Source organism: Asparagus officinalis, chromosome 4, assembly GCF_001876935.1.
Source record: "Asparagus officinalis chromosome 4, Aspof.V1, whole genome shotgun sequence".
NCBI classification, from domain to species: Eukaryota; Viridiplantae; Streptophyta; class Magnoliopsida; order Asparagales; family Asparagaceae; genus Asparagus; species Asparagus officinalis.
In genome coordinates, this window is record NC_033797.1 from 53,127,013 (window position 1) to 53,142,139 (window position 15,127).

At 37.7% G+C, this 15,127-nt stretch overlaps 2 protein-coding genes across 2 annotated transcripts; one reads left to right on the forward strand and one right to left on the reverse strand.

The window, feature by feature from the left end:
* Positions 196-2,079, reverse strand: LOC109838716 (pentatricopeptide repeat-containing protein At1g08070, chloroplastic-like). Its single transcript, XM_020407138.1, has one exon. The coding sequence runs from the start codon at positions 2,077-2,079 to the stop codon at positions 196-198; it is 1,884 nt and encodes a 627-aa protein (XP_020262727.1).
* LOC109838717 (protein-tyrosine-phosphatase IBR5-like) lies at positions 2,242-13,361 on the forward strand. Its single transcript, XM_020407140.1, has 5 exons — positions 2,242-2,304; positions 9,836-10,117; positions 10,716-10,812; positions 12,772-12,896; positions 13,039-13,361. Exons 1-4 carry the CDS (start codon positions 2,242-2,244, stop codon positions 12,873-12,875), a joined length of 546 nt encoding a protein of 181 aa, XP_020262729.1. The 3' UTR covers positions 12,876-12,896; positions 13,039-13,361.

Here is a 15,127-nt window from a genome sequence, read left to right on the forward strand (position 1 = left end):
GTTTTCCAGCGCTAAGTGCTTGTTTTTTGAAATTAATAACACATCTTCTATGGATCTGAATATTCTCCTGTAGGTAATGGTTTAAAAGATAGCTCGTGGTTACAGTGAGTTTTACCATCACCTCATTATAAGTCATGTTTAACTTTGAGGAAAGTGATTTCACGCATTGGTTTGTAATATAGCATTTGAACCTGCTCACCAATAATCTTTGCAAGAACATGTCCCGTTCCTAAAGTGATGGAACCTGCTTCTGTCCCTGACAGTAATCTTTCTCTGAAAGAGCTTGGATATCATTTTGAACGCAGAGTGACAATCTCTGCACACCCTTAGATTCTTCAATATAAGAATCTCATCACCCGGCCTCGTCTTTATCAGCCCAAATGACAGAGCCAACTTCTCGCTGTGCTGAGAAAGTGAGTCTTCTTTCTCTTCTTCATCGATATTCAGCAGCACCTCTGATGTTTCTGCCTTATAACCTGCAGCTCTCAACCTGTCACTGACTACATTCAGCATTGAATATATCTTCTCTGATTCAGGATGAGCTCTGTCTCCTACAGTGAACTCATGGCTACCTCCATCCATCACAATTGAGCTGCAACCTGGTACTTTTCTGATGCCTCTTAAATGCATAAGAAGCCTCACGCCCCTCACTTCTTCCCATTGTTTCTTTCTTGCATAAATGTTCGATAAAAGAACATAATTGCCATCATTGTTTGGTTCAATTTCAAGAAGATGCTTGGCTGCCTCCTCTCCTAGCTCTACGTTGTTATAGACTCTGCATCCACTGAGTAAGGCTCCCCAGACCGCCCCATTTGGCTCAATTGGCATCTCTCTGACAAGCTTTTGAGCTTCTTCTAGCATTCCAGCTCTACTGAGCAAATCAACCATGCATCCATAGTGCTCCAATTTCGGCTCAATCCTATACGTTTCCTTCATGTTTTGAAAATGAAACAACCCTTCTTTCAATAAGCCTGTATGACTGCAAGCTGATAAAACACCAATAAATGTAATGTCATCTGGCACTGTTCTTGCTTTTTGCATCAGATCAAACTGAGTCAAGGCTCGATCACCAAACCCATGTAGCGCTAGCCCATTTATAATCACATTCCACGAAATAATATCCTTTTTCGGCATCTCACTGAATATCTCAAAGGCTAGCTCTATCTTCCCACACTTTGAATACATATCGACAAGGGAATTCATCAAGCCAGTTGAATGATCAAGGTGCGCTTTATCGATATAAGCATGAATCCACTTCCCTAGATTCAAGTCACCAGTCTGACCACAGGCTGAGAGTGCTGCCATCATTGTGATCTCATTTGGCTTGTGACCAGAATTAGAAACCATCTCCTTGAACAATCTTAAAGCCTCATTTCCCTGATTATTCTGAGAATATCCAGATATCATAGCAGACCAAGAAACCACATTCTTATCATCATCATGAATCATGTCGAAAATTTCTCTTGCCAAATCCAATTCCCCACATTTTGAGTACATATCAACAAGAGCAGTCCCAAGAACCACGCAGATTCTCATTCCTGATTTCTTGATTTCATAATGAAGCCTCTTGCCATAGTTCAAATCTCTCAGTTCTCCGCAAGCTGAAACTGCAGAGGCCATAGTGACTTCATCGATGACTAAACCTTGTTCTTGTTTCATCAAGAAGAAAAGCTGCAATGCCTCTCTTGGAGATCCATTCCTTGCATACCCATTGATCATGGAAGTCCAAGCAATCTCATTCTTCTTCTGTTCCATCCTATCAAACACTTTTCTTGAGGAGGAAGAATCTCGATAAGCTGAGTACATTGCAATAAGTGCAGTTTGAGTGTAGAGGTCAGTTTCAAGGCCAAGTTTCAGAATTTGGGAATGAAGGGATCTTCCGTTAGTCAAGACTGGATCTTGAGTACAAGCTTTGAGTAATGAAGGGAAGGTGAATCTATCAGGAGAAATATCATAGTCTTGGATCATTTCTGTGTAGGTTTTGATGGCTAGTTCGGGGAAATTGTGGTTCACAAATCCTCGTAAAATTGTGTTCAAGAGGATAATGTCGGCTTTATGTGGGGTGTTGTTGAAGAGCATTGAGGCATATGCTAAGCTTGAAGATTGAGAGAGGGAGAGGAGTTTGGTGAGTGATGGAGAGTGGTGAATGAAGCCAGTTGTGATGAGTTGGGCATGGATTTGTTTGAGTCGGTTCAAGTTTGAGCATTTCTGTTCAAGGAGAGGGTGGATTGCGTTGTGGAAATGGGTCGAGTGAGTCATGGATTGATGGGGAACTCTGAAAATGTTTCCTCCAAATTTGATCAGGTAATTTATATAAAATTTGATCAGGTAATTTAAAGAGTGTTATTGGACTTATCTATTAAAAAAAAATTTGTGGCGTGTGGCTTTCTTTAATTAGAGCCTTATCTGCTCAGACTGTGGGCAGGGTTCCTGTTTCTATTTTCAATATTTCCAGAAAATATTTTCTTTAGAGCCTCATAAATATACCATCAGAATGATTTTTTTCTCTGAAACTTTTTTCTGTCATCCTTTTTTTATATGTTCTCCTTCTCGCAAGTTAATTCATTTTAAATGGCTTCCTTTCTAAACCAGCTATGTTTAAATATTACCATGAAAAGCATGTTCTTTAGACATAGAAAATATTTAGAACACAACATTTATGTCAGAGCAAAGAAAGAAAATTAACACCAAGTCTTCTCGAATATAAATTCGTCAGAAAATTCATCTTAAGATAAAATCACAAAAAAGAAAAAAAGGACCATTACCTCTCATTACGTCAATCCTCCATGAAATAACAACATTATAGACACAGAAGGTTAATACTTAATGTAGGTTAATACTTAATGTAGACAAATTCATCAAGACGATGAATCCAACTAAAAACAAAATGCTTCGACCATCCAACTTAAACATCATTTATTTCAAACTATCCTCACACCACTAACACTTAAACTCCTTATTTTGGATGCCAAAAAGGAAAAAAGAGGAAGGGAGGGAGGGAGGGAGAGGAGAATGATTATCCAGAGTAGTAACAAGAACTCTATAGTCAATACATAGAATTCATATGCCGCAAGAGATATCAGATGAAGTAATCTTCAACTTAGAAACAATTTCTTCCATGGCTATTACAAATCGGTTTGATAGATTTCACTGCTTTTTAACTTTCAGCTGCGAGGCTTCTGTTCAGTGTTTGGTGCAAGCTGCAAATATTGGAAAAATAACCCTAAGCTTGAGAGTTATTTTTCTTTCTCCAATGCCAAATTATGTCAAAAATAGGACATCTCTCCAATGCCAAATTTTGCGAGGTAAGAAGCTAAAACGGAACTAACAAATAAACAAGTACATGTCAAAACAACCAACATTTCAAGGAAACAAACATGAACTGATATCACAAAATTGCAAACCGCGCATTTCAGTGATCTTGCCCCATATTGATACATCAACAACATTTGACAATTCCCACCGTTTACATGGGCAACTTGGTTTGCTGCCAGAAAAAGTTTGGATCCATCGATACTCACCACTGCAGTTTATTATTTTCTTCTAGTACTGAAAAATATTTTGGAACTGAAGAAGCTGAATTAGGATTTTTCAGGACTATGCATCTTTAATGTTACTGAGGTGTTTTTTTTTTATAATTTTTTGTATCCTTGGTGCTCCGTATCCTGATCAAGTTAACCCGTATAATAGTGTCCTGTTCATATGTTTTCTCCCAGCCATAATCCAGTTACTTTCTAACAACGTGGTGTCTTTTTAGTCTATCACTAAACATCTAGTAATTCCTGGACAAGTATTCTTTATTTAAAGAAGATAGTTATCTCACCTTCCAAAGCCAGATTGACAGTGTGACAACAGGAACGTTGTATGCTCGTAGCTCCACGTATTGCATCAACAAAGTGTGTCAACCTCCGCAAACTAGCTGAGTCATTTCTGTTCCTATAAAAATCTCAATAATGCAATTTAATTCAGAAAGTAATTGTTTTCTTATTATCAAAATGCACTTTTGAAAGGGTGAAAAAGAGACGTCTATATGCATTATAGATTAAATTTTCCTTAACTAATAGCTGGCTTTCATCATTTACATGGCTGGTTCAACTGAAAATGATAGAATGAAAAATAATAACAAATTGTTGCAAGAACAAAAAAGAAGTAATTAACCTGAGAAATGAAAAATTAATTTATGTTGTTGTTATTATAGGACTATTTTCTTTCACACGACACTTTGGCCAAAAGAGTTTTGAAGTTTACGGGGAGGAGGAACAGTTGTCACTGCATTGCAAACCGCACAACGCACAGACGATGCACCAAGCGGATACAGAAGCAGATTTCGACATCCAGAACACACAAGCTGGCTCTGTGAACCTAACAAATAAGGGAAAATTTTCATTTAGTTATGAAGAAAATAGTTCTTTTATTTTTTTCCATATATAAGTTACAAACTCAGTGAAAGTGAAACCATTGGGTACACATAATATGATAGTCGAGATTTTTTTTTGAGCGAGGCGTGGTTATTCACTTTTTTTGCATCAGATATTTATGGAATTGCCATTAGGAGGTGCTGGATATGGAGCAAGTGTTGTGCGCGGAAGCCACTTGTTGTGCGTCGAGGGACCAAACCAAACACCGAGAGAGAAGACAACTCAAATCAAACAATAATGGCACAAACTCAAACACAATGTTTAACGTGGTTCGGCAAATTGCCTACGTCCACGGGGAAAAAATGGGAGGTGTTTTCACTATAGAGAATGAGAGTACAAAATAAAGATTATAAGATCACTCAAACTAACCTCTCAAACAGAACCCTCAAATCTCTCACAAAACCCACAAACAATTTGCTCAGAAAAGAACTCTCTTTTCTGTGCTCAAAACTCTCCTTCAAGCTACCCCAAAAGTGATCAATATGATCCAATAAACCCTAAACAAATCGTGTTCCTATTTATATAAAACAGGAAACCCAAACAGTGTAGGAAACCGAAGCAGGCCCGGACCCGACTCGCGGTCGACCGCCCAACCATCGCGGTCGACCGGATCCAACGATCGAACCAAAAAACACTACAAGGTTTTGCCGGTCGATCGCCGCGCCACTTGCGGTCGACCGCGAAATGTCCAGAGACTTTCCTTGTGCTGTGCACGTTCGCGGTCGACCGCAGCGCCACTCGCGGTCGACCGTGCAACATCCAACATGTTCCCTACTTCAAAAAATCCGAACTTCGTCGCTGTGTCGCCAATTCTACAATTCTCCACCTCGGTGAAGTCTTTCCAAAACTGAGTCGACATCAACCAAACCAAATGTCCCACTTGTTGTGTCCAGTACGAAGTGAAACGAAATCACAACAATGGACTCAATTCACAACAAGTCGAGACCCAAATGAGAATGTGAACACTCTCCAAACGTCAGTATCTACCCATCAAATCGGCTGCATCATAAATGACTGTCTACGTATCCTCTTGCCAAAGGAATCAAGTCTTCAAGTAGTTCACCAAATTGCCTCTAAAGACTCTCAATCCAATAGAAGAGTTCTCAACTCTTCACCAACAAATTTGCGGCTGATAGCTCTCCCAATGACCCCAAAATGAAACAAACCAAACACTTCCACCTGAGGTGAATCAACGGCCATATCCAAATCCAAATTATGTCCACCAGCTGCAACGAATCAACCAACTCATCATCTGCATCCAAATCCAAACGATCCCTAAACCGTGTCACCTCAGCTGGAATCTAAATGATACAATATGATCTAGAGTATGTGGAGCAATCTCCACCCAACATGGAGTAACATCGTCCTCCACCTGCTACGATATCCCAATAATCTGATCAACACTCTCTACCTGTCGAGAGTCAAATGTGACATACCTGCTTAGAAAAAAATCAGAGTCTCCCCACTGATAACCAAACGAGCCTTTGAATCTCAAATGTACAATCAGATCAAATATCACATCCTTGATGTGACCAAATACTGGGTAACCAAACATCCGACACAACCCAAAATCTGAAGCAGCTTCACCAGATCTAATAACTTCAAACGCAACAATCGACAACCTATGACTAAGATGACCCAAATATATCGAAGTTCCAAAACTCCTCTGCAATAAAATGCTCGACAACAAATGTCGATCCTCCTCCAGTAAGGAATAATCCATCAAAACTGTCATATCATCTCGTCGCCCTAATGTCTCCTCTCCAATGAAGTGTTTCAAACTGCCGTGAGCTCGACATAAATACAAGAAAGAACTGCTACCAAAAATAAAATGACGGGTTACCTTTCTGCTAACACACTTCCTTCATCTGTTGTTGACTTCAAACCAACGGAACTTGGAACAGTCCCCAACTGCGGAAATCAAATACCTATTACCTCCTAACGATGCCTCCTTGGAAGGCCCCCAAATACCTGAATGAACACCACCTAAAAGACCTATCGATCGATGGATAGAAGTGCCAAACTCCACCTTAATCTTCTTGCTCATACCAATGTGCTCAAAGGACTTCAATCTACAGGTTAAAACACTCCTCAATAATCCAATATCTCAGCCTCAACTCCTTCTTTCTCGGCCATCTATCTCAAAGCACCAACAAACCAATGCAGAATAAACAAAGAATAAATCCAAACTGATAAAGGAGAGATTTTAACCTCTAATTATAACCATAACAAGAGCCTCCGAAAGATCTCACTCCGCATGATGGAAACGAGATTCACAAATAGGAAAAATCTCACATTTATCACCAACTAAAGCCCTAAACGAACTTCCAAAGCGATCTCTCCTCCAATTAGCCCAAGCGTAGCCTGAGCTCTGATACCACTTGTTGTGCGCGGAAGCCCTTTGTTGTGCGCCGAGGGTCCAAACCAAACACCGAGAGAGAAGATAACTCAAATCAAACAATAATGGCACAAATTCAAATACAAAGTTTAACGTGGTTCGGGAAATTGCCTACGTCCATGGGGCAAGAAGGAGATGAGTTTTCACTATACAGAAAGAGAGTACAAAATAGAGATTACAAGATCACTCAAACTAACTTCTCAAACAAAACTTTCAAATCTCTCACAAAACCCTCAAACAATTTGCTCAGAAAAGAACTCTCTTTTCTGTGTTCAAAACTCTCCTTCAAGCTACCCCAAAAGTGATCAATATGATCCAATAAACCCTAAACAAATCGTGCATGAAACTGAAGCAGGCTTAGACCCGACTCGCGGTCGACCGTCGAACCCATCGCGGTCGACTGGATTCAACGATCGAAACCAAAAAACACAACAGGGTTTTGCCGGTCGATCGCCGCGCCACTTGCGGTCGACCGCGAAAAATCCAGAGACTTTCCCTATGCTGTGCATGTTCGCGGTTGACCGCAGCGCCAAGCGCCACTCGCGGTCGACCGTGCAACATCCAAAATATTCTCTGCTTTAAAAAATCCGAACTTCGTCACTGTGTCGCCAATTCTACGGCAAGAGCAACGTGGCATTGCTTTATTCGCAAAATTTATACTACTACTTCATCATCAAGCAGAGTAAAAGAATGCTTCCTCCCAATATCGCCAAAACCATAATATAGCATAAGAAAGGGAGAGGGGAAGGCAATATAATATTATTATTGAATTGCTAGTGTTTCGTTTCTTTTTCCGTTAGTTGAGGCTATGAGGAGATAGATTAAATCTCTCTTGAACCTTAATCCAATCTGAAACCAACTCAAAATGATATCTCCAAATCAAATGAACAGCAAATACAAAGCACAAATATAGGAGGAAAGAAAAAGTCGTTATCAGGAGGTGATTTGCAAACTGACCATAAAACACTAAAATGCACATGTATATTGAAATTACGGTTTTCTCTCTTTTAATCAAAAAATTTACCCCTACTTATGTAAAAACTCACCCACTTTTCCAAACACCAATACACTTAATATACCTCCTCCCACTTATTTTTAAACCCAATATGTCTAAAACCCTCATTCTTTATTCTGTATTTACCCAATAAATTAAAAATTCCTAAACTACCCTTCATTCCCAAATATAACCGGCCTCTTCCTCTCTCTCTCCTCCATTTCACTTTCCCAAATAGAGGGATCCTCGTAGAGCCCTAAGAGCGATTATCAAACCTCAAAACCCGAAAATCGATCTCAAAATTCTTGAAAATAATTATCCTTAATCTCTCAAGTTTGCATAAACACACCCTCTCGCTCTTAATTTGGCATCACACGCATCTCTCGCTCTTATTTTGGTGCATCACGACAAGGTAATTTCAACTTTCTGGCGAAGGATAAAAAACCACTGTTGTGTTGGTCTCTTTGTTTTGATGATGTTTAACAAACAATTTACCACTTATGTTGTTTGTCTAGTGTTTGTGTATTTCTATTTATTGTAGACAAACAACGTGTTGGAGGATGATAGAATTGCGCTTTAACGATCATATCCAATGGAGGTTAGCGGAATAGTGGGTGAAACCTATGCAATTCAAGTTGAAGATCCAAGTTCTAGCTTCATCCGCAAAGTTTACCAAGTTAAGCTACAATGAAGATCAAGATCAAGCTTGGGTAACATTAGTTTAGGTTTATATTATGTGTGTTAGTATTTTAAGCTCAATCATATACACACACATTATATTGGTTTCCTTGTATATATATAGTTATATATATATATATATACAACACAAGGTTTGAGTTTTCATGTTCATAAATATAAAATCACATATTTCATATTTATTATTGTGTTTTAGAAAATATTGCATAGAATATACATATTTGTGAAAATATTGTGTTTCTAGTTTATAGACTTCATAACAATAATTTACATCTTTCTTTAAGTCTATAAAATCATTTGTAGAGTTTCAAAAGTTTGTTTAAGTCAAATGTCAAAAGCATGTATGTTTAGTTTTTATGTTTTTGGACTATTTTAAAAAATAATAATATTTTATATTTAGGAAGTTCTTTTTGAAAACCAGTTTTTGTAACATGTTTATTATCATGTTTACAATCATTTTCTAAAGTTTTATATTTTATAGAATTTATTTGATATTTTTAAACCCAGTTTAAAGTTTAGTTTTTCTGTGCACTTCAGGTCTGTGCATGTTTAGTCGACTCATTAGTCGACTCTTAAGTCGACTCACGTAGTGCAGCACAGTTATGATTTTTCTTCTGCTGAGTTGACTCATATAAGTCGACTCATAAGTCAACTTATGAAAGAGCCGTTGCACAGTAACGACTAGTTTCCAACAGTGTTTTCTGATGGCTTTTTTGTCTTTTCAGTTGGGTTTTGGCTGATGTCTTAGGTTGTTATAAATACCCCATTGCCTTCAGCTCTTTAATAATCCAAGAGAATGTTTTAAACAAGTTTAACAAGAGTTTAAAGTTTGTTTTAGTTTGTTTAAAAGAGTGTTTAAGAGTTTTGTTTGTGAAGAGAATTTCACAAGAACAAGTGGAGATCATCATTGGTGTTTAAGCATTCACTCTTCTCCCTCTCTCTTGTTATCTATAGAGAAGTTTTCCTAAACTCAATCTAGATTTACATTTATATTGTTTAATTACCATTTTATTAAGCTATTGTTTATATTGAGTTTAGTTGATTTTATTTACTCTTTGTTTACACACACTAGTAAAAAATAGCCCAGCCCCAACGGGTGGATAGAACCGTTGGGACTGGTGAAAACCAGCCCCAACGGTTCAAACCGTTGGGACAAATTAATGAACAGTTGGGACAAATTGATTTTAGCCAGAGGGAAATCTCCCCCCATTTATTTTCGTGAAAAAGTTAAAAAACCAAAAACCCCCCTCCCGAGACCCCCGCAAAAAACCCTAGTTCTTCCTCCCCAAATCGGACCTCGCCACCTCTCCAACTCGCAGGACGCCTTGACTACTTGCAATCTTCAGTTTTTCCCTTCCCTGTTTGTTTCTCCTTTTCTCTTCTACCGGTGAAAGAGGGGGGAGGGAGAATCCATGCGAAATCTGTGATCACTATCATAAGCAAGAAGAAACCTGCGGAGTTTGTGGTCATCGCGTGCCTGTTTCTATTTCAGTCGACAAAGAAAGTGCCTTTCCTTTTGAGATTCTCAAGGATTTTCTCTACTTGGGTAGTTACGACCATGCATCATGGATTCAAGTTCTCAAGACTTTTGGGATTTCTCATATTCTCAATGTGAGTATAAAAAAACTAGAATTTTGATCAGAAAGTTGTGATTTTGATTGGGTTTTCATTGACGTCGACGCAAAAGCACGTAGAAAAACCTAGCTTTTAATTTCATCTTATTATGACTTTGTAATCGAAATTAAGATTTTGGTATTGATATTGACGCTTGGATAATATACGATATTGACTTTAGAACGCCACTTTGTACATTTTTCTACACTGTCTTTCCATTGAATCTTTGATGCTATTAATGTCCATTGAATCCTTGCTTAATCTAAGTGATTAGCTGCACTTTTTATTGATTTTTTTTGCAATATAGAATATTCACTCAAGAGAAGAAAATGAATAATAAGTCATAAAAACAAATTTGAAATTTCCGCACTTGAAATTCTATTATCACAATCATAAGAAATTTCAGAACTCCTTAGCATATCCAGACTCTCTGCTTCAAAATCATCAAATTTTTCCCTATTCTTTTCTTTCCACATCCCAATTTCTTCTAAAATAGTGGTATAGTGCAACAATTGAAATATATCAAACCATCGACAATTGTCAATCTCTTTATACAGGTGACTTAATTTTTGTTGGTTTTTTTTTTGTAATGCAGGTGGTACATGCTTCTAGAAATCTTTACAACAGTACTTTCATTTATCACCACCTTCAAGATGACGAAAGTTCATTTGATGATGAAATTCAATTTATAGGTATGCCCTTTTTCTCCCCAAGAAAAAGGTTTGTTCCTTTTCATTTTTAAGTAGATTGATAGAGGAAATTGTCTGAATAAAACATGTTCCACATTAGAATTTTATGCTTATGTTGTTTGCTATGATAGAATGATACAATTGAAATATAAAACATGTTTGCCATGATAGCAAAGAACTCTCAATTTTAGTGGATTAGTCTGTGGGGGTTCCAGCACTGTGGACGGGCAGGTAGAATCGATGCTACACTAGTATATTATACTTCCAGTGTTTGCGCAAAATTTAGTTTTAGTTTTGATCTGTATACATATAGTTTTTTCCACCGATTTTATTGGAGGATGCTTCATGAAGATGGTTTTGGTCTTGATGAGGTGCTTAATGAAACAGTCTGCAAATGAAACAGTCTATGCTTAATGAAACTATCGTCCTATGTGAATTATTTGTTACTGCTTATGTCACTCTAGTATTTTAGGAAAGTAATTCTATACTCACTTTAAAGTAAGTAACTCCACAGTCCTACTATCAAAGTAAGTTTACTGACTCTGATAAGGTTAAGGCCACTCTCAGGAGATCTATGAAGATGAGGCTACAAATTCATAGCCAATTTTATTCCATATTAGCCAAATGCATAACTTCATCAATGGTGTTATGAAAATTTTCTTGCAATCTGCGGACTATAGCTGGCCTGAATTTAATCTATTCAACTTGTATCTAGTTAGTGAAAATTGCTTGGTACCATAATGTCAGTAATGTTGAAGCATCAAGTAGTCCATACACATAGTTATATGATCAATAATGTAATTCATATAACTGCAGCTTTTTACACTGCATCTTAGCTTTGAATCTTCTTTTGATATTGTTTTTAATATTTTTGCAGGCTGGTAATCAAGGCCGTTTGCCTGTCTTGATCGTAAGTGCTCCACGGAGACAGCCAACTATTGTATTTTTGCATAGTTCTTACAATTGCAAGGAATGATTACATCCATTACTTGAGGTGAAATAGACTTAGTAGTTCTATCCGCTTCTCGTATTTCTCATAGTAACATAGGAAATTATTTGCAGAAGGATTGTTTCTTGCTCAAGGAGTTTCTTTATACAGGCATATGCTTCAAGGGGATATATTGCAGTGGCAATTGATTCTCGCTACCATGGAGAAAGAGCTAGCAACAGGACCACTTACCTAGATGTAAGCAAATGTTCCTTCTCTCTCACCCCTCAAAACAAGTCAGAAAGAATCCTAGTTCTAAGTTACACATGATATTCTCTGTTTACTGTTACTTTGGTTTGGCTTACTTATTCTTCTCATGAATAGGCTCTGGTCTCATCTTGGAGAAATGGTGACACAATGCCTTTCATATTTGACATGGTAATAGTTGCTTTAATGGTTTGATCCATCTTGAACTTTGAACTGGCTGGACATGTTTCAGCTTGGTCTTCAGGTGAAATAACTGGTGTAGTGGCAGGTTTGGGATTTGATATTTTCTCATGCATATTTTCTCATCTTATTGTGTAGATGTCCATGTACCTTAATGTAAGGCATTTGCCTTTCTTTCTTTATTCTGCATAGTTACGTTCTGTAATGGAAGGATATACTTTTGTACCTAGAAATTTCGCTAAGCAGCTCAGATGGCCAAAATGGAGAGAACATTTAATTAAGAAACAAGGACATGTGAGTATTGGCTAAAAATATAGGCTCTATTTATAGTCCAGCTAAAGTTTATACCCATTTTTACAAAATTCAATAGTGAAATCTTCAAGTTCCAAACATCTTGATAGTAAATGAAAATGTTCCTCAACACAGCTGCATGAAACAAAATAATTCCTTAGCTGACCACGAAACTTGAGATAAAACTTCATTGTAACTGGTAGTCGGTGTTAGATTTTTGCTATATTCTTTTACTGCTTGAAATGTAACTGGTAAGGATATATTATGTGAAAATATATTCATGCCTTGTGCTTCAGTCCAAACAGGTACTGGCTCTGTGCTGCCACTCAAGAGAGTGAAGATATGGGATCTGGAGAGCAAGTCTATTGTTCAGGATCTGAAGCCAACTGATGCCCCTTAGCCAACTTCATCCAAAAAACAGGTATATTCATTCACCAACCTCATTTTCTTAGTTTATATAACTGCTTATTTATACCCTGCAATTCTTAAATAATCTCATTATGCCTGATATTCACCAAAAAACAGGTATATTCATCCAAAATATTTTATCTTTTGTTAAGTAGGTGCACGAATTGGAGCTATGGGTTGTCGTGTTGGAGTTGATAACTTCAAATAAAGTAGCCGATAGAGAAGGGCAAATACATTGTTCGTGAGTTGAGAATGACAATGGATAGTGAAGATTCAAGCTAGTCTTTTGGAGAGAAGACATTCCTCTCAAACTCGTATGGAAGAAAACTCAACATGATGTTATAATCTGATACTCTTGGCAAGAATCACGAAGAATGGTTAGAATTAGATAATCGATAGATTTTTCAATTTCGATTTCTCTATGTTTCTGGTGTGTAATCTGTTGCATGATGATCATCTCCAGTATTTGTGCATAATATTTTTGGTTGATTTTCTTTTTTTTTAATTTATTTAACTGCCCCAACGGTTGGAACCGTTGGGGCATGTATTAGCCCCAACGGTTGTAACCGTTGGGGCTAATATATGCACCAACGGTTCCAACCGTTGGGGCAAACAGTTTGCCCCAACGGGTGGAACCGTTGGGGCAAGTTCGGCAACCGTTGGGGCTGACTTAGCCCCTACGCGACTTGCCGTAACGGTCGTTTTATTAGCCCCAACGGTTATAACCGTTTGGGTCATGATTTGCCCCAACGGTTACAACCGTTGGGGCTGAGCCACTTTGTACTAGTGACACACAACCATTGAGCTTATTGTATTTGCATACATTGTATAATTGGGTTGTGGGATTATGTGACTTAGCACAACCATTGAGCTTATTGTATTTGCATACATTGTATAATTGGGTTGTGGGATTATGTGACTTAGAGTATGAGCTTACATTGTGTTCTCATTCATTGTAGAGAATAAATATATTTGTATTGCGTGCTTATCGTGAGATCACTTGTAATACACTTGTACACCGAGAGGAGTGTGTGGTGAGGACGGAGTCGATACCGAGAGGAGTGGCGTCGGTGGCCTAGTGAGAGGTGATAATTCCGAGCACTTGAGGGAGTCGATACGTGAGGACCAACACTTGAGGTTGTAGCTTGTGTATGTATTTTGTGAGGATTTGTGAGAGTTGTCGGTTGACTTGATAACCGAGTGTGTAGAGTTTTCGGTTAGCTAGAAAACCTAGTGTGTATAGAAGTTCCACCTTCCAAACCAGGTTGTGTAGTAGATTCTCCCCGTGAGTGGGGAGCAGAGACGTAGGACGGAAGGTCCGAGCTCCGTGATCATTTCCTTGTATTTGGGTTTGGTATTGGTGCATTTATTCATGCATATTGTTATATCGCCATTGTTGCATGATCATATTGTTTACCCTTGTTTATATTGTATATCCTTGCACATATCTTGTAGCATATCATACTTGCTAGGATATATTTGTTAATTAGTTTTAATTGGTATAAAATCAGATTAGATTAGCATAAGACCATATTTACCCCCCTCTAGGGTTCTTTCATAGCGACCTTAGGGTCTAACATTAGTATCAGAGCTTGGTGTTCTTTGATTTAAGGTCTAATCGCATTGAGTTAAAGATCCAAGTTATCTTTTTTGTGCTAATCCAATTTTTGATTTCATTTGTATCTTGCTTGCACAAATATATATATTATGGATATGTACGGTGTACTTTGTTTAGGTTATGCCATCAATATTGTTCCTAGATTAGATAATTTTCCTTATGCCCAATGGTGTGTTAGATTTAAACTTTTTGTTCGATCTAGACACTTCGATTTATGGAAAATTATAGATGATGCTTACATTGTGTCCACTTCGGAGAAATCCAAGTGGAACAAACATGATCATAAAATGTTTACAATGAACAAGTTTTTGTTAGAATTTTTGCTTAATGCTTTTGACTCATCCTTTTCTAACAAATTTGTTCATTTTGATAGTGCTTACAAACTTTGGAAATTTATTGAAGCACATCAAGGGGACTTGGAGGTAATCCGACAAGCTTTGGAGGATTCTTCTTTAAGTTCATGTGGAGCATCATGCACACGATCACAAGAGGATGACTCTTGTGTAGTAAGCGATTCAGATTCAGATAATGATTTATCTTTTGATAAACTCGCCTGTGCTAGTGAAAATTTATTGCATGCCTATAACAAATTGCATAAAAATTTTATTGATTTACAAAACAAGCAT